Here is an 18,877-nt window from a genome sequence, read left to right as displayed (position 1 = left end):
ATAGTTCGGAGCGCACAGATTTGACAGTTACTAAATAAATAGATTGTTCAAGCGAGTCGAGGGTCCTAAAACTACCCATGTTGACGTGTTAACTTACCCTCCTCCCCCCCCCTTTCACTCACCCGCACCCTTAACCGGAAGTATCCGGCTTCCGGTCCAATGGTATATAAGCGGTTGAAACCGCTCATTCCTTGTCATATTCCCACATATTGATCTCTTGATAAAAACTAGAAGGTTTAGATTCATGAGACGATTGGTGTGAAGTGATCACCCTTTTTGCCTACATTACGTGTCTGATATACATTGCATTACTTTACTTATATTTGTACTTATTACTTATTCTGATGCATGTTCCTGATCTCTTTGTACTTAGATAGTACCATATTGCATACTTATCTTGTTTCTTATTTGAACGATAATTTCCATATTCTCATAATCATGTACGGTCCCATTGACCCTACTGCCCATTCTCTTTTGTGTTAATTGCCTGTAAATACATTTTCCATTAATAATTTCGTTTACTAGTTTTATCGCTAGTTTAATATTCCTTTCCTGGAATCTTCTTTGTTACCTTTACTTCTAGTCTTACGAATTATCTAGGCCCTGACCAGATAGTTCAGTCCTACAGTGGCTTCTAGAAGTGCGCTGGTTCTTAAGCACTTAGACGTTATACGTAACGTCTCTTCACATACCAGCAGCCCGTAACACCATTTATACAAGATTTTAAGAACAAACTGGATGTGGAGAAATACAAAAACCGGTCACTACGAGAATAGCTCTCGTCCCATAAAATACAACTAGGTAAATACAACAAGTTGAGGGAACTTGGTCTTCATGAAGTGCAGGACTTTGTGTGGAGTGTAGGCTAGCCACCTGTTGTTCTGTGCATTGTGCAACTGGTCTTGGCAGAAGTTCTTCTTGTCTGAGAAGGACCAGAGATTCCCCGGCTTGATTGGGTGTTTGACCTTGTTGAGGAGTTTCTTGGCTTTTATAAGGTGGATCTCTTGGGCCTTGGTGGTGAGTAGTTGGCCCTTACACCTCTTGTATGAGGAGTAGCAAAGATCCTCGTGCAGCACTTTCTTCATAATCACCACTTCAACGCCCATCTCTCTCAGGTCCACATTGCCTTGCCTGGGTCTTACCGCGCTTTTTTTTGCAGCTTCTCGACGAATTTTGTTGTGTGCATAGAGTCAGAATGCCTGTTATGACCCTTCCTGCTAGCCAATGCTTCCACATCTCTGTTGCAATTCTCCAGCTCACATTTCACAGTCTTCATAGTATTCAAGGAGCACTGAGCTGCAGCTAAGATTTCCGTATTTTTTAATCCAGTGTGAATCATCATGATGCAAGTCACTCTCTTCCAATATTCTGGTGCTTTCCAGTCGTCCATGCTCTCTAGCTCTTGCACCCAAAATAGTACACAGAAACAACTATCCCTTGCACTTTACTGCTATTAAATCCTTCAAATGGTTCTGAGATTACAGAAGATAAAATAATTATCAAATTTATCCCAAACTCCCTGTATATATGATAAATGTTTCTATGTCACTGGCTTGTGAGGAGGGAAACAGTCACTCATTGTCAGCTCTCCATGTGTGAGCAGGTTGAGGAAATACAGCTGAAGTTGACATAGATCATGGGCTCAGTCTAGTTTCAGCCCTTTTGGACTACACCTCCAGATAGAGGTGAGAATATTGATGGGTTTTGAAGACAGACAGCAAGGGAATGACTCTCCAACATTGGTCTTGTAGGACAACCTTGCCAATACGCCATATAAATGGGAAGATGACTCTTGAACTCCTCACAGACATATCATCCCAGTTCAAATATTTCCTTAGCATTTTATATCTACCTACATAAATAAAAACATATCAGGTCATACCACAAAGGCAAGTATATAAACCTGATATGAAAAACACCAAACAATACTTTCTCATCTAATAAACAAAAGCAAACACATCAATGGACACACTTCTAACATGCCTGTGGGAACCATTATATCACATTAGTATATCTTATATGACTCATGCATCATGGATCACAATCACAAACCAGTATATATCTGAGAACACATTCACATACCAGTGCACATCCCTGAAACAAAAATATATACATTAGTGTATGCCTATAAAACATGCACATTTGTTAAAAATAGGAAACACTATACACCAGTCCCTTATGTCTCCCCAATATACAAATCCACACATGTGCAATGAGCTTTCTTCTGCCATGTTTCCATTTTCAGGTACTACATGATGTGCTTGCAAGTGGCAGCACCACTGACCAGAAGAAGATGGAGAATCCAATGGAGAAGAAACAAAGGCCTTTTGGTTATAAAGGTGACCTATCCCCATCTCCACATAGGGGTGCAGCCCTGATGGGCCAGAACCTGTTCTCCTGATTGGGTCCAGAAATTCACTCTGTCCTCTTACTTCCTGCCAACCTATCTCTCCATTTTTAATCTACCCCCCCCACACACACACACAGACAGAGGTCAGTACTCTGCCACCTGCCCTCCCAACCTCCTTCTTCTAGTTGGAGATACAAATACAAGCCCAGGCCCATACACATGCCCCATATGAATAAAACTTATAAATTACACACATCCAACATGAACAACAAATGCTACACATGGGTTCACATTACATACACTACACTGGCCAACACAAACAAGTAGAGTTAAAAATGCAGCCAGCACAAGGCAACATAAACATCCAAATATTCCAGCATAAAAACACTTAACATATTACCAATAAACATCAACAGTCTCAAACACACAGCTGCTTCAATTCCAACATAAACACAACATACACATAGCACTAACACACATAAAAAAAGAAGAAAAAAATATATATATATATAATATTAGTATCCCACAACTATCTATGAGCTATTTGTTGCCTCTTTTATCTTAGATCATTGTGGATGAAAGGTCATCCCTCACCCCCACCCACTGTCCAGGTCAGAGGCAATGCAACGAGACAGTGCATCTCCAAGGCAGGACCCAACAACTAACACTGGTTTACTCCCACTGCTTCATTACATGGCAACCCTCCCCCTTCATCCACTCAAAAATTTACAGGACATCAATCAATCATCAATCCATTGTCCCAGGTCTCTCTTGCAGAGGACCCATGGCTTCCAGGTCACTGGTGATAGTCACTCGGGAAGAAATATTGTGATACTTTTTAGATAATATAGTATGGGGAAATGTAGGTTAAGATGCTCAGTGTCCTCTGTATGATGGCTGCATCTATGGCAGGTTGATTCTGTAGCCAGGCCTATTCTGTGTTGCTACGGTCTTGAGTTGGGTGGTCTCCAGAACACAAACATGGTAATGTGATTCTTGTTTCTCTTCAGAGGGAATTCTATGTGGGGTTGATACTGATGATTTAAAGTATTGAGCTTGGTGATCTGTTTTTGTGAACTGGGTATGAATGTGTTTTTCTGTAGATGTATTATTTGGTAGAAGTGGTAGATTGCTGTATACAATTGAGTTGAATTTCTTAATTTGCCTAATTGTATCTTATGGTAAGGGGGAGCTATGCTCGTGTTCTGTCTCTGTATCTCGCAGTATCTAAATTGTTCTTAAACTCATGCATGGTTTTTGCACACACTATCGTTTCATCCAGTTTGTTCCAGACATCCACCACTCTGTGGGGAAAGCTGTTCTTTTTTAGATCTCTCCTACAACAGTCCGTTTTGAATTTCTTTCTATGTCCTCTTGTATTTCTTGTATCTCAATTTAGTAAGTCTTTTATACCAAGGACTTCCACACCTCTCATGATTCTATAGATAGTCAACAAGTCACCTCTTTCTCTTCTTTGTTCCAGAGTCAGTTATTCTATTTTTGACAGTTTCTCTTCTTATGACAGTTCTAAAAGTGTTGGGACCATCTTCGTAGTTGCTGTCTGGATTTTTTCAATTTTCTTTATTTTCTTTTTGGTATTGGGTGACCATAGAGTCACTGCATACTCCAGTCTTGGTCTTATCAGTGTAACTAGTATTTACTTTACCATTTCTTTGTCCAAGTAAGTAAATGCCACTTTTACTGATCTCAGCAAGTTGTTGGTTTCTCTGACAATTTTGTTTATCTGTTTATCAGGGGACGTCCTTTGTGATGATTACTCCCAGGTCTTTTTCAAATCCCACTTTCTTTACATCCTTTTCACCAATCTTATGTTGTCCTGATATATTGTATGAAGTAGTGATTGTGCCAACAGCAATGTATGGGGCAGAAACATGGAACATAAGAGAGGAAGTGAGGAGGGGTGAGAATGTGTTTAGAGATGAAATGCCTGAGAAGTATGGTAGGGGTTACTAAGTTGGATAAAGTAAGAAATGAGGAAGGGTGGGGATGGAAAGGGAGTTGGGAGATAGGGTTGATGAAAGAGTATTGGGATAGTTTGGACACATGGAAAGAATGAGTGAAAAAAGATTGGTAAAAGAGGTATGGAAAGCTGAGGTGGACGTAGTAAACATGAGGGGGCAACCAAGGATGAGATGGATGGATGGGGTAAAAGGGGCATAAAAAAGAGGGAAATGTCTGTTACCTAGTTGCATTACCTAGTTGTATTATACGGGAAGAGAGCTATGCTCGTGGTGACCCATCTTTGTATCTCTCAGCATCAAGTTTTTTCTTAAAATCTTGAATAGTGTTTGCATACACTGTTTCGTTGTCTAATTTGTTCCAAGTATCTATCACTCTGCGTGGGAAGCTGTTCCTTTTTAGATCTCTTCTGTAACTATCCTTTTTTAGTTTCTTTTCATGTCCTCTTGTTTTACCATTATCCCATATTAACTAGTCATTCTTATCTAAGAATTCCATTCCTTTCATTATTCTATAATCAGCAAGTCTCATCTTTCCCTTCCTTGTTCCAAAGTTGGTAATTCTAGTTTGGACAGTCTTTGCTCATATGTCAGTTTGGAAAGAGTTGGTGCTAGTTTTGTTGTTGCTCTTTGTATTCTTTCTAATTTTTTTATATTCTTTTTGGTACTGGGTGTCCATAGTGTTGCTGCGTACTCAAGCTTTGGTCTTATTAGTGTAGTTAGAATTTTTTTTTTAATAATTTCCTCGTCCAAATAAGCAAACGCCACTTTAATTGACCTCAATAAACTGTAGGTTTCTCCGAATATTTTATCAATATGCTTATCTGTCATGTCCTTGCTGATCATCACTCCAAGATCTTTCTCCGAGTTTACTTTTTTCAGGGATTGGAAATAGTTAAAGAAAATGGAGAAAAGTGGGAGGTGAACCAGCTGTTGTTTGCAGACAACACTGCGCTTGTGGCAGGATCGGAGGAGGGATTGAGGAAGTTGGTGACAGAGTTTGGGAGAGTGTGTGATAGAAGAAAGCTAAAGATAAATGTGGGTAAAAGTAAGGTGATGAGATGTACAAGGGGTGAAAGTGGCAGCAGACTGGAAGTGAGCATTAAGGGAGAGCAACTTGAGGAAGTGGATAGTTTTAGATATTTGGGTGCAAATGTGACAGTAAAAGGTGGCGTGGAGGTGGAGGTAGAATGTAGATTGAGAGAAGCGAGTAAATACTTTGGTGGATTAAAAAGTGTAATGAGGAACAGACATTTAGGAATGGATGCTAAGAGGAGACTGTATGAAGGAGTGATTGTGCCAACAGCACTGTATGGAGCAGAAACATGGAACATAAGAGAGGAAGAGAGAAGGAGTTTGAATGTGTTTGAGATGAGGTGTCTGAGAAGTATGATGGGGGTTACTAGGCTAGATAGAGTGAGAAATGAGGAGGTGAGGAGGAGAACAGGGGTGGAAAGGGAGTTGGGAGATAGGGTTGATGAAAGAGTATTAGGATGGTTTGGACACATGGAAAGAATGAGTGAAGAAAGACTAGTAAAAGAGGTATGGAAGGCAGATGTGGAGGGAGTGAAAATGAAGGGACATCCTAGGATGAGGTGGATGGATGGGGTGAAGGGGGCTTTGGGGAAGAGGGGAATGTCTGTTGAGGAAGGATGGGAGAGGACAGAAGACAGGGGTGAATGGAGAATGGTTGTATATGGATGATGTTGTGATGCATGAGGTAGAATGGGCAGGGGGATGGGGAGTGAGGTAGTATGTGTGAGCAAAATTTGACAAGCCCAAAGGGATTTCTCCCTGTCTTCTCCTTTTATGCATGGGGGGACGGAGAGGGGGGGTCGCCCATTTAATGAAGCGGCCTTGCTGTGGATGTGCTGTGTCTTGCAACACTGCTTCTGACCCAGGGCAGTGGACAAGGTGCAGGGATGGCCCGTCATCCAGGAGGTGCTAAGATAAGAGGGAGGGTGGAGGGGTGTGGATTGTATTCAGGGATGGAATGGGTGGGAATGATTTGATGCCTTTTCCTTTTTGGCTAACTCCCTTGTAAGGGGGAAAAAGCCTTGGTATATATATGTATGTATGTATAAAAAGATAGAAGATTAGTAACACATGACTTATCCTTGGAGAAACCATGCTGTGTATCACAAATTAAATTATGTCTCTCGATGTGTTCTCTGAGTCTATTTACTATTATTGATTCAAGCATTTTACCTATAACCGATGTCAAACTAATTTGCCTGTAGTTGCATATAGACAATCTATCTCCCTTCTTAAAAACAGGAACAACGTTTGCCTGTCCCCAAGCAGTAGGCACAAAACCAGTGTCTACCGATTTATTAAATATTTCAGTTAACTGGTCAGATTTCAAATTTACACTCTTTAAGCACTCTCATCTGGACCCAGGGATTTTGTAGCTGTAAGTCTCTCTATCTTTGCTTGACTACTTCTACTTTACTTATGCTGATATTAGATAGTCTACTTTCTTCATCTCCACTAAAAATCGGTTCACAGTCAGGTACCGCATCTAATCTCTCATTAGTAAACACCGAGAGAAAATATTTGTTAAACTTCTCACTCATTTTTTCCTCTGATTCTATCATGACATTTTCATCATTTTTAATTGGCCCTATTCTTTCTTTATTTTTTGTTCTATAGAGATGAAAGAATTCCATAGGGTTGGATCTTGCTTGACTGGCAACCTTAATTTCATAGTTACATTTTGCTGTACATGTATTCTTTTTAACCAGCTTTGCCATTTCGTTATATCTTGATCTAAGGTATGTTTCCCCATTTTATATTTTTACGTAAAGTCCTCTTTTCATTCCAATCTCATGTTTCAGTGTGTCCGTCATCTATTTTGGAGTATTACTATTCTTCCGTATTGACTTCAGGGGGATAAATGTATTTTGTGCATTAATAATTAAATCAGACTGCTAAACATTTCATCCAAATCGCTGTTTATCCCCCGCCCCCAAGTGACCTGACCCAAGGTATGCATATTATCCTTCGTGACTCCACCCCTGGTCATGACCTGACCCATGGTCATGTCTCAATTTTTGACCGCAAAGGTGATGGACGAATCATCCATATGACATTTCATATTCAATTTCAGATAGGTTTTTATCTTATCAAAATTGGCTCTCCTGAAGTCTGGTACTTGGATGTTATTCATACTTTTTAATTCTTCCCAAATAATATTAAATCTTATTTCTTGATGAACACTAGAGCCTAGACTATCGCCCACTTTTACATTACTCATTAGGTGTTCATTATTAGTTAAAAGTAAGTCCAGAGTATTTTCTCCCCTCGTAGGATTAGTAATCATTTGTTTTAGAAAATTATCCCACACAACATCTAAGAATTTTTTTGTTTCCTGGTGTACTAAAATTTCCAAGTCAATGTATCTATAATTAAAATCTCCCATGATCACAACATTTTTGTACTGGGACACTCTGCAAATTTCATGAAATATGGGAAATGGAGGATGGGAGGGAACAGAAGGAGAGGTAGTGCATGGTGGGATGAAGAGGTCAAGGTGGTGGTGAAAGAGAAGTGAGCATATCTGGATTGGCTACAAGGCTGAAACAGGGGAACACCCCTGATGCAACCCCACTTTCTTCTCAGACCTATCACTCTCATAAATTCCAACCCTAACACAAAGTCTACTAATCAAGCAAAAACTTTTGACTGCCTTTAACAACTTTGCTTCTACCCCATACATCTGTAACACCTCCCACAATTCTTTCTAGTCCACCCTGTCATAGGCCTTCATGTGTGAAAAAGTGTAAGCAATACAATGGAGGCAAGGGGGATGATGGCTTTTGAATGTGGTGTCCATCTTGCAAGACTACCACATGCAGGTACATCATTAGTCCAAACCTCATTCTACAATACCCTACTCAAACAATCCCAAGACTATTTCTTCCCTAAGTGACCTGTGTACTCAGCTGGTGGTCACTGTTATTTACCTGGGAGCAATGGGTTGATTCAAGACAGTGGAAAAAGCCAGCGTGAATTACACACACACACCAAGGCTTTTTCCCCCTTACTAGGGAGGTAGCCAAAAAGGAATTACATAAAAAATATATATATATCTTTCCTGAATAAAACAAACTAATAAACAATGTTAGTTTCAGTCATACATAATAGTAGAGCAACATAAAACCATACAACACTGTAGAAATCTATATCATACATGGTTATTAAATGGAAAAATCTCTTTGATAACACATACCCTTCCTTCCAATTCTCCTGCTTTAAGACTGCGCTGTCTAAGTGGGGCACTACCAATGGATCCTGCCCGAGCCCGCATGGGAGTGTCAGACATAAGGTGGGACCTGTGATGTTAGATCAAAATGATGGTCAGAACATGAAATCTTTAAATGTACATGATTTTCAACAAAATAATGTAATTATTTTTCTATTAAATATCCTCTTTGCTTGAAATCAATGACAGGTACCTCCAAATGATGGTCCTACAAGATAGTTGTCAAAGAGAACCATCTCCCTGACTCACATCAACACCCTCAACTCCTCTAGATGTGCAGTTCTGAGGGGATGACACTTTGTCACTGGACTTGGCCCACAATTTCTAACAACTTTAACTTTGCTTCCTCCACCTTTTTGCATGTGAGCTCCCCAGCAACTGTTCCTCTCCAACTACTACTTTGAAAGTTCCTCACAAATACAAAATCACAAACGTCCAACATTCCTTGCCCAAGACCCCAAAGATCAATGGAGCTATGGATTTCCAGTCAGTGAAACTCACAGCAATAATTATCACCTTAAAATAGGTGGACTTTTTTTTTTTTTTTTTTTTTAATATAACCAATTTTTTTAGATATATTGGCAAATTTTAGCACAAAAAATCATATATAAATTTTTTTTCACAAAAGATTACAAAGGCGGTGCATGCCGACAGGAGACCTTTTGGTCCATATCTAGGTCGGATGCAAAAAAAGAATCATAATAATAATAAATCAATAAATAAAAACTATAATAATGTAAACAACAAATAAAATACATAAATAAGTGCATAGGTATAGTTAAATAATAAACAAACAGGTAAATAGTAAATAATAATAAATTGACATATACATACATATACCAAAGGCTTCCCTTACACGAGGGGTAGCCAAAAAGAAAAAGGCATAGAAACCACTCCCACCCATTTCATTTCCCATATATTCCACTCCCCTCCACCCTCCTATCTTGGCACCTCCTGGATGACGGGTCATCCCTGCATCCTGTCCACTGCCCTGGGTCAGAAGCAGTGTTGCAAGACACAGCACATCCACAGCAAGGCCACTTCATAAATTCGGTGACCCCCCCCCTCTCCGAGGGGATGCTGTAATCATTACAGCATCTTGCTTAGGTGTTTATCTAAATGATTTCTAAAGCTTCAAACTGAACTACATTGCACTACCTGTGCAGGAAGTTTATTCCATTCATTAACTACACAGTTGGCAAAATTGTTTCTACCCACTTCCAAATTGAATCTATTTCCGGACAGTTTGAGACCATTTTTTCTTGTCTGATTCTCATTCAATGTGAAAATTTTGTCACTTTTGATGTTGTCAATTCCCTTTAGAATTTTAAAGACCTGTATCAAGTCACCTCTGAGTCTATGCTTTTTTAGGGAAAACAGATTCATATGTTTTAGTCGATTTTCGTATGATTTATTTTTTATATTTGGAATCAGTTTTGTGGCTCGCCGTTGTACTTTTTCCAGTCTGCCAATGTCTTTAATGAGATTCGGTGACCATACGGAAACAGCATATTCCAAATGTGGACGAACTAACGATTCATATAGCTTGTTAATGAATGATGTACTTTTGCAGTCAAAAGATCACGCAATCAGTCCTAGAATCTTATTTGCTTTCTCAGAGGCTGAAATACACTGCTTGGATGATTTGAGATTGTTACTGATAATTACGCCGAGATCTTTTTCACTATTCACTTTTGTTAACGAATTTCCAAATAACTTGTAATCGTACTTACTGTTATTTTTACCTATGTGCATTACCTTACATTTACTTGTGTTAAATTTCATTAGCCACTTTTCAGACCATTGCTGTAATTTATCTAAATCTTCTTGAATATCTAATTGGTTTATGTGATCATTTGCCATTCCACACAGTTTTGTATCATCAGCAAATTTGGAAACAGTAGATTTAAGTCCATGGTCTATATCATTTACATATACTATGAATAGAAGTGGCCCAAGAATGAAACCCTGAGGAACTCCACTTGCAACATTTTTCCATTTAGAAATTTTTCCATTTAAAACAACTCTCTGTTTTAGATCATTCAACCAATTACTAGACCAACTTAATAGGCTATCACTTATTCCGAGTGAAGCTAATTTAGTAAGTAGTCTTCCGTGGGGGACGGCATCAAAAGCTTTTGCAAAGTCTAGATATATTAAATCTATATTGTTTCTTTCGTCATAATTCGAGATAACTGTGTTGTAGAATTCGAGTAAGTTAGTCACGCAAGAATGTTTCCGTCTGAAACCATGCTGGCTACCATTTATCAAACGGTTACTTTCTAAATGATGTTCAATAGATCTCTGATGATAGTTTCCATTATTTTTCCTACGATTGAAGTCAAACTTATAGGCCTATAGTTATTTGGTTTCTTTTTGTCACCTTTTTTTTAATATGGGAGTAATGTTAGCTAGCTTCCATTCTCTTGGGACATCTCCGGATGTGATGGATTACTTGAAAATAATTTCTAATGGAACAATCTCATTTTTCATTTCCTTTAAGATTCTTGGATGCCAAGTGTCAGGCCCTGGCGTTTTATCAACTTTGAGTTTCTCTATACACCTTTTAATTTTTTCTTCTGTTATATTGACCGTAGTAAGTTTACCCTAGACTTTTCAAAGGTTTCAGTTTGAAGTTCACTTTTCTGCATCACAGTTCACATAATTTTTTTCATTTCTTAAAAAATTGTCAAACTCCAATACTTTCTTGTAGTATTTATTAATTCTATCTATTAGTGAGGCTCCTTTATTTTTTGCATAAAGTTTGGGAAATTCATTCATGTGTTGCTTCTTCAATTTATCAAGGAGAACATAGTTTTCCTGCCCACTTCCCTTTGGGTGTTTCTCTGTAACTGAGGCCCAAAAATTCTTCTTCTTCTTCCTGTTCAGTGACCTGCTGCCTAAAGCACATCCATGACAACAGCATGAACCTAAGAGGTAGGCAACCTAAAAACATCCTTACATAGGATGTCTCATTTTTGCTTAGGTTCTATGGCAAACTGTCATAAAAAAAAAAATAAAGAAATCATCGAAAATAGGAGAACATTATTTTGATTAGTACTTTGAAGATGAAAAAAGAAAAAATCTAAACAGGTTACCACCTTTTTTTTCTTTTTATCTTGTCCTTGGCCATTGATCCAATTGATCTTATTAAGAATATTTACATGGTCATTTTCTTGATCATGAGCAGTACTGAATTCTACAAGTACTAGCCACCAAGTTAGCTCTAAGCTCCTTCACCTACCTTTTCTAATTCCAAATTCTGCTATTTCTTTTTATTTCCTTTTTGTTTCACTCTTCATGCACTTCTGTTAATGCACTAAGTATCTCCTTGTTATGGTTTTCATTCCTAATGCTCAGGATTGACAACAGGTCCTATCACCACAAGGCAAAGATCTTTCAATGTCACTGACTTACAGTAGTACAATTGGAGCTGTCACTAGTTGTCAGGTCTCATATATGAAAAAGTGGAGGAAATACAATCAAAGTAGATAGTGATCTTAAGCTCAATCTGAAGAGTGTCAACCCCTCAGGACTGTACCTCCTGATAAAGGTGAGGCGGAGGGTGTTCACATGTTCTGAACATGGGTGGCAGGGATATAAATTTCTCTGATGGCTGTCTTGCAGGGTCCCAGAATATAAAATTGACAGAAATTTTCTTGGTTTGGTTAGGGATGAAAAGCAGCGGAAAAAAAATACACGGGAGCGACGAGCGATTTCGCTCGGGAAAGTTCCAATGTTGCTCTCGCAAATCCAATAGCGGGAGCGATCCCCCACAAAAAAAATTGTTCCCGCCGCAAGATTCAACATTTTTCATGCATTATCCATCATTTGGCAATCCCTGAAACCCATCACCATTGATGAAAGGATCAGAGCAAACACAACTTACCCGTGAGTCAATCATTGCATTATCAATTGATATCATAAACACAACGCATCAATCAACTTTAATTTGTTGATGTACGTATGTATGTTTACACGGTATGGCTGCTAGAGTTCAATGGCTTACCTAGCCTAGCTTTGTATCAGCTGCATGCGTGCATATACTATAGTACATGTTGACTAGACTCTACACGACTATCGTGCTACATAATGTCGCTAGTTGCGAATTGCATAGTACCTGTCTGCAGGGAAGTTCGTTGGTTGCATGCAGCTAGCTGCCCAATCAACGCGCTGACTACATGTACAATGCACCATACCCAATACCACATCACCGCATGCATACGTACACTGTACACATGCAAACTCGCTCGAGGCCTTGGAGGGAAACTGGGAAATCCCATTTATAACCTCGTTCGCGTATTTATGAGAAAACAAAATAGAATAAAATGTTTGGTTAGTAGTTGAAAGTAAATAAATTTAAGTATAAATATGAACATTTGATAATTATATATTTAGTTCATAAATATGGATCTTTGGAGGGAGAATAAAAAATACAAAAATAAAAAATGATTCGTTAGCTAGCTTAGGTTTACGGTAGCTAGGTCTACGTTTGTACGTCACGTCCATGCCAAACTTTCGATGATCGTACATCATGGAGCGATTTCTAGTGAAGCGAGTGAAGATGAGTGAAGATGGTTTGCCCTCAGATTCAGTCTTTTCAGAATCGAGGGAGAGTGTTTTGATGGCAGGAACCACTTCTGGACCAGCAAAGCCTAATTCAAACTCTACGGGCAAGGGCCAAGGAAAACGAAAACCAGTAAAGCATGAATCTACTATACGCTCGTGGAACCTAGATTGGCTTGAAGTGGATCGGGGCAGTGATGGTACTCTAACGGTGTATTGCAAGGCTTGTCGTGCATTTCCACCCCCAACCACTGCCAGTGGAAACAGAGGCGCTGTGTCTGCCAATCAGTTTCACCCTTCCCCCTCCCCCCAAAATTAAAGGTTGATTTGTTAAAAAAAGAAAAAAATTCATGCACATGAGTAATGAGTTAGCCTTCCAATAGTTTGAAGGAAATCGAACCTGCAAAACCATGGCTCTGGAAGTATCAGAAATGGCTCTGGTAATAAAAAAAATGGCCTTTGTGAAATTTAGAAAAAAATTAAAAATGGCTCTGGAAAAAAAAGTATTTTTTTTCCCTGATGAAAAGGCATCACAAGGTCATAGGAAAAATTGAAAGCCTACAAGGCTGAAGAATATCATGAAACAGCTTTTCACACAGGCACATCAACTTTTAGAATGGCCTATGATGACACGTTCCAATCCACAATCACAAACATTCCTACTGGTAAATTTCATCGCTGGAGAGAGACAGGGTCCACAAGCATAGCTCCTTTCCTATATACTATGATTAATTAAATGCAATTTGGTGAATACATGCACATTCATATTAAAACAGCAATCATACACACTTCCTCCACTGAAATTCAAGACATCATTTGTCAAAGACCAGCTTACTTTCTGAAGAAATGACTAGAGTCACCACTGATTGTCCTCATGCGCTGACGGCGGGGCTGACTCTGACTGTCCTGGGTTTCAGTGGTATCTACAGGTGAAAAAAAGAAGTATCAAATTAGAAACCCAGCCTTGAGTTGATACAAAGCAAGCTGTAGTAAAATAATAACTGTTCATCTCAACAGTAGCTGGTAACAGTCCTTGGACCTTCCCAAAGACCTCTCTGGAATGACACGCTAGACTAATGGGTACATTGTGTTGGTATGGGACCATTTCTGTTACCAACTTATAGTATAGAAGAGGAGCAGTCAGCAGATCTCTGTTTCCTAAAGAAAAGGTGGATGAAATAATTGAAGTTGACAGAGAGAATCTTGGGCCCAGTCTAAAGATTGAGTGTCAGCTTCATGGAGCTCCACCTCTAGACAGAGGTGATTAATGCCCTAATTAGATTCCTGGTAAAGGCTAAACAGTAATTCAAGTCATACTCTCATTGCTTCCTGACCCCTCTCTGTGATGGCAGTGTGTTAATAGTCATCACATCCAGCCCTCACCTCCTCACTCACCTGTCCTCACTCCTTTGCCTCACCTCTTCTCAGTGTCTCATGACCTTCTGACCCCCAAGTGGCCCCATGGAACCACTTGCATCTGCCCAGCTGTGACGCAACCCAGAGCTTCTTTGAGGCCCACAGGTGGGGCAAAGCCTTCTTGAGGAAATTACTCATGACTAACCAGTGCTAGGGTCTACCGCATGACTATGACACAAAGCCTCCTTCAGGAAACTCATGAAGCTCACCAGCCTCAGCGATGACTACCTTGACCGGCCACGTGAGACGTCAACAACTGGATCATTGTGGAACGCACACCCTCTGTCTTCATGAGTCACTGACATCAGAACATTTTGCCTCCTACTTCCCACACAGCACACATGACCTCATGGCAATTAGGAGCATGGGTCATGACCTGCCCATGTATATAAAGGATGGCCCAATGCCCAAAGATGCAGATAGCTTCGGAGAAGCATATGTGAGCCTAGCTTGCTGCTTCTCGCTTTTTCACCCCGCCTTTTTTGCTCCCTCACAAGCAGATCAGCGGAGACATGACTTGAAACGTAGTCGTCACCTCCCTCAGCGTCTCTTTTCTCCTCCCCCCACTGGCACCCATTTCATTGTTAAATAAAACCAACTTTATCTCCACCAGCCTAACTGGCTGCCCAACATGGGATAGACTACCAGCCTAACATTTGACAGCCTAACGTGGGACATAGACCACCAGCCTAACACAGTGCTAACACAATCAGTATGACCAAACTGATTACACTAAAAGCACTGGGTCTACCAACTTTGAAAAACAGAAAAGAAAGAGGTAATATGAGTACAGTATTCAGATCATTAACCACTCACTCTCTCCACTTCCAATCCTGACACAAGCTCCACCACTCTCATAAAAACTCTTGACAGCTCCCAGAAGCCCCCCTCCCATCCCATATATCCGCAAAACCTCCCACAGTGACCCTCTGTCTACCCCGTCGTAGGCCCCTTCTAGATCCACAAAAGCCCAAAAAACATCCCCCCCCTCCCACAGCTTTCTCACATATCCATCCCACCACAAAAACCTGATCTGCACAACCTCTACCCATCCCAAATCCACACTGTTCCTAACCAACCACTCCCTCTGTTCCCCTCCTAATCTTCTCAATCAAGATCCTCCCACAAGCCCTTCCAACCACACTCAACAAGCTAATCCCTCGGAAACCACCACACTCACACCCATCCCCCCCCTCCCCTGCAAAGCGGAACCATGCAGGCACCCCTCCAGTCCTCCGACACTCCACCCCCTCCCCAGCAAACACCAAACCTCACCAGCCAGTCCACCATCACTGCACCTTCCCCACCCCCGACATTCCGCACAGCATCCATCCAGACCAGGCACCCCACCCGCTCTCATCATCCCAACAATTGCCCTCACCTCATCCCTCCCTACTTCTCCTCCACCCTCCCCACCCACCACGGCCACCCTCCTAGCACTTCCCACTGCAGCTATCCCTCCCTCCCCATCCTCCACCACACCCAGCAACTCCCCAAAACACTCCGCCCATCTTCCCCTTACTGCCTTCTCTTCCATTATCATCTCTCCATCTGCACCTTTTACCTTTTCTTCTCTACTTGATTCGCCTCCTCTTCCTCTCTTAATTTCTTACCAAAATATCTTTTTATTACTTTCAAAATTTTCTGTCATACTCTTACCCCATTTCACATCTGTTCTCCTCTTTGCCTCCTTTACCTTTTGCTTTACTTCTCTTTTCTTTTCTTTGTACCTCTCATATGACTCCCTCTTCCAATTTTGTAACCAATCTGAGAAAGCTCGCCTCCTCTCCTCTACAACCCTCCCCACTTCCCCATCCCACCACTCACCACCATTCCATCCACCTCCTCCTGTCCCTCCCGTTCCACACACCCCATGACTCCCTCCCTGAACCATCCCCACTACTCCCCCACTCCCAGCTCCACTCCATCCCCCACTCCCCTCTCAGCCTCCCCCTGCACTCCTTCCCCTTTTCCTTTTCATTTAAAGAGTTCACCCCAAGCATCCCCCCACCCCCTGCCCCCTCCCCCCCTCCACCTTCAACCCATCCTCCACCAAAAAACAATCTGATACTCCCCCCTCCCCCCCCCAGCACATACACATCCTCAACTCCTCCCATCATACTCCCATCCACCATCACACAATCCATCAATGCTCCATCTACCACCTTTCCATCCACCACCCTCTCCCATGTGTACGCATGCTTGACCCTCCCCCAAAACACTGCACCCGCCATCATCAACTCTCCTTCTAGACACATCTCCACCACCAACTCTCCACTACGATTCCCTCCCGGAACTCCACATTTCCCAACCACTCCATCAATTGGATCATTTCCCACCCCAGCACCAAGGTCTCCCAGTACCCAGTTTGTAAGCTCTTGTATGGAAATGAGAAGGATTATGATTGAAATTGATAAACATATCCTGGGCCCAGTCTGTAGACAAGAGTATCAATCCCTTAAGGCTACCTTCATACATATAGTGATGAGTGATGACAGATTTTGTAAACCGGCAGCAGGGAGACCTTTTTATGTTTGTCTCACAGGACCATCACCTGCAGGTATCTGTCACTGGTCCCTTATACATATTTGTATACAAACTTTTCAAAAGAACGTACTATCATGACAAATTATCTATCACTACATACATTAAAAAATGAAGTACATATAAGTAATTGTATAAACAAATAGATAAAAGTACATACCATCACTGGACTCTTCCATTTTTTCTTTGGAGCTCCCTGAAACAATACTGTTTGTATTTGACTTCAAGTTACAGAGATCAACAGACACAGTGCCACTAAAATCACTACTGCCTGAAGTAGCAATACTGCTACTTAAACTACTGGTATGAACAGAAGCTGAAGGTGCAGTTGTTATGGTAGAGGATGAAGTTGTATCTGCTATGGAAGAGAATACAGTTCTTGAGGCAGTGGCTGCAGCTGTAGAGGTTGAGGCAGTGGATGCAACTGTAGAGCCTGAGGTTGAAGTTGATTTGGCAGAAGCTAAAGCTGTGGTTTCTGTGACAGAGGTTAAAGTTGTAGTTGATGTACTGGAAGATGCAGTTTCCTTGTGCAGTTTCTTCTGAATGTCCTCTCCACTATCATCATCCATACTTGAACCAAGAATAAATCTAACTTTTGAATGTTGCTGCTGTAGTTTGGATTCAGCATAGTCTTTTGGCACTTCCACATGTTCTTTTGAATTTGACCTGCTTCTGTTTGAACAACCACCATCCTCCTCTGCATGAAGGTTTGCAAATGTGATGCTTGGTACAGACATACTACTTCCATCTTGTCCATAAATGACAGATCCTCCACTTGGGTAGCGTTGCCTGCTCTCACCTATATTCATCCTTGTCTTAAGCCTTTCCTTTGTCTTGAATGCCTCAATAGCCTCATCAATAAATGCTGCTGGGACCTTGCAATGTGACACTTTAACACGTCCCACAAAGAGTACCTCAAAAAACTGAGATTCATTGTGGACAGTTAAATCTGGGAGAGATGCCATACAGGGACCCATGTTTCCACCATCAGTCTGAACTTCCCTTGGTTGCTTGCGAAGGCAGGTAAAGAAATCCCGCACCTGTAAGTAAAGTATGCAAATGAAACACCAAATTCATACTAAGGAAATAGATAAATACAAAGGTAGAAATACATTCATACAAACATATACCAAACTAAGAAAAGAATATGTAAAAATACATTGGGAAGAAAAAAGAAACTATGAAAAAGACATAATAAAAAATGCAAGGACCAACCTAAACTATTCCACAGGTATGTGAATGGTAAGCTAAAAGACAGACAAGAAATAGTAAAACTGGACCAAGGAAATAATGAATATACAGAAGATGTACAAATGGCTGAAATTATGAATAAACATTTTAAATCTGTATTCACAAATGAAAGTACACAAAATTGGGAGGAAATACAGGGAGAAAGATCCCCCCCCCCAATGAAAAAATTGTGACACAGAAGGAAATTAGAGACCAAATAAAAAACCTTAACGTCAGAAAATCACACGATCTGGAGGGAATTGCAAATTGGATATCAAAAGAATGTATAGATGAACTAACAGACAAAATATATAAGATAACTGATTACTCACTCAAAGAAGGAAAGGCACCACAGGATTGGAAAAATGCCAATATTGTACCAATATATATATAGAGGGGGGGGGGGCAAGAAAAATCCAACTATAGACTGGTCTCCCTTACAAGCACAATAGCAAAAATATGTGGGAAAGTTATCAAAAGTAGATGGATTAAATATCTGGATGAAAATAATATACTGAATCCAAAACA

At 40.6% G+C, this 18,877-nt stretch overlaps 1 protein-coding gene across 4 annotated transcripts in view; it reads right to left on the bottom strand.

The window, feature by feature from the left end:
• LOC143019553 (TBC1 domain family member 1-like) overlaps positions 1-18,877 on the bottom strand; it is a 155,680-nt gene that overhangs the window by 120,954 nt on the left and 15,849 nt on the right. For all 4 annotated transcript variants that reach the window (XR_012965824.1, XM_076175288.1, XM_076175287.1 and 1 more), the window contains exons 5-7: positions 17,280-18,159; positions 13,995-14,082; positions 8,561-8,663 (exon numbers count right to left, since the gene is read on the bottom strand). Coding sequence is in view for 3 of the 4 variants with exons in the window: in XM_076175288.1 (XP_076031403.1) it covers positions 8,561-8,663; positions 13,995-14,082; positions 17,280-18,159 (1,071 nt within the window). In the remaining variant the exon portion in view is untranslated. The remainder of the gene's footprint in view (positions 1-8,560; positions 8,664-13,994; positions 14,083-17,279; positions 18,160-18,877) is intronic.

The sequence above is a fragment of the Oratosquilla oratoria genome, chromosome 37 (assembly GCF_046742065.1).
Source record: "Oratosquilla oratoria isolate Oo_2021 chromosome 37, ASM4674206v1, whole genome shotgun sequence".
NCBI lineage: Eukaryota > Metazoa > Arthropoda > Malacostraca > Stomatopoda > Squillidae > Oratosquilla > Oratosquilla oratoria.
Note: the sequence above shows the minus strand (reverse complement) of the source record. Positions and strands in the feature narration are given on the sequence as shown.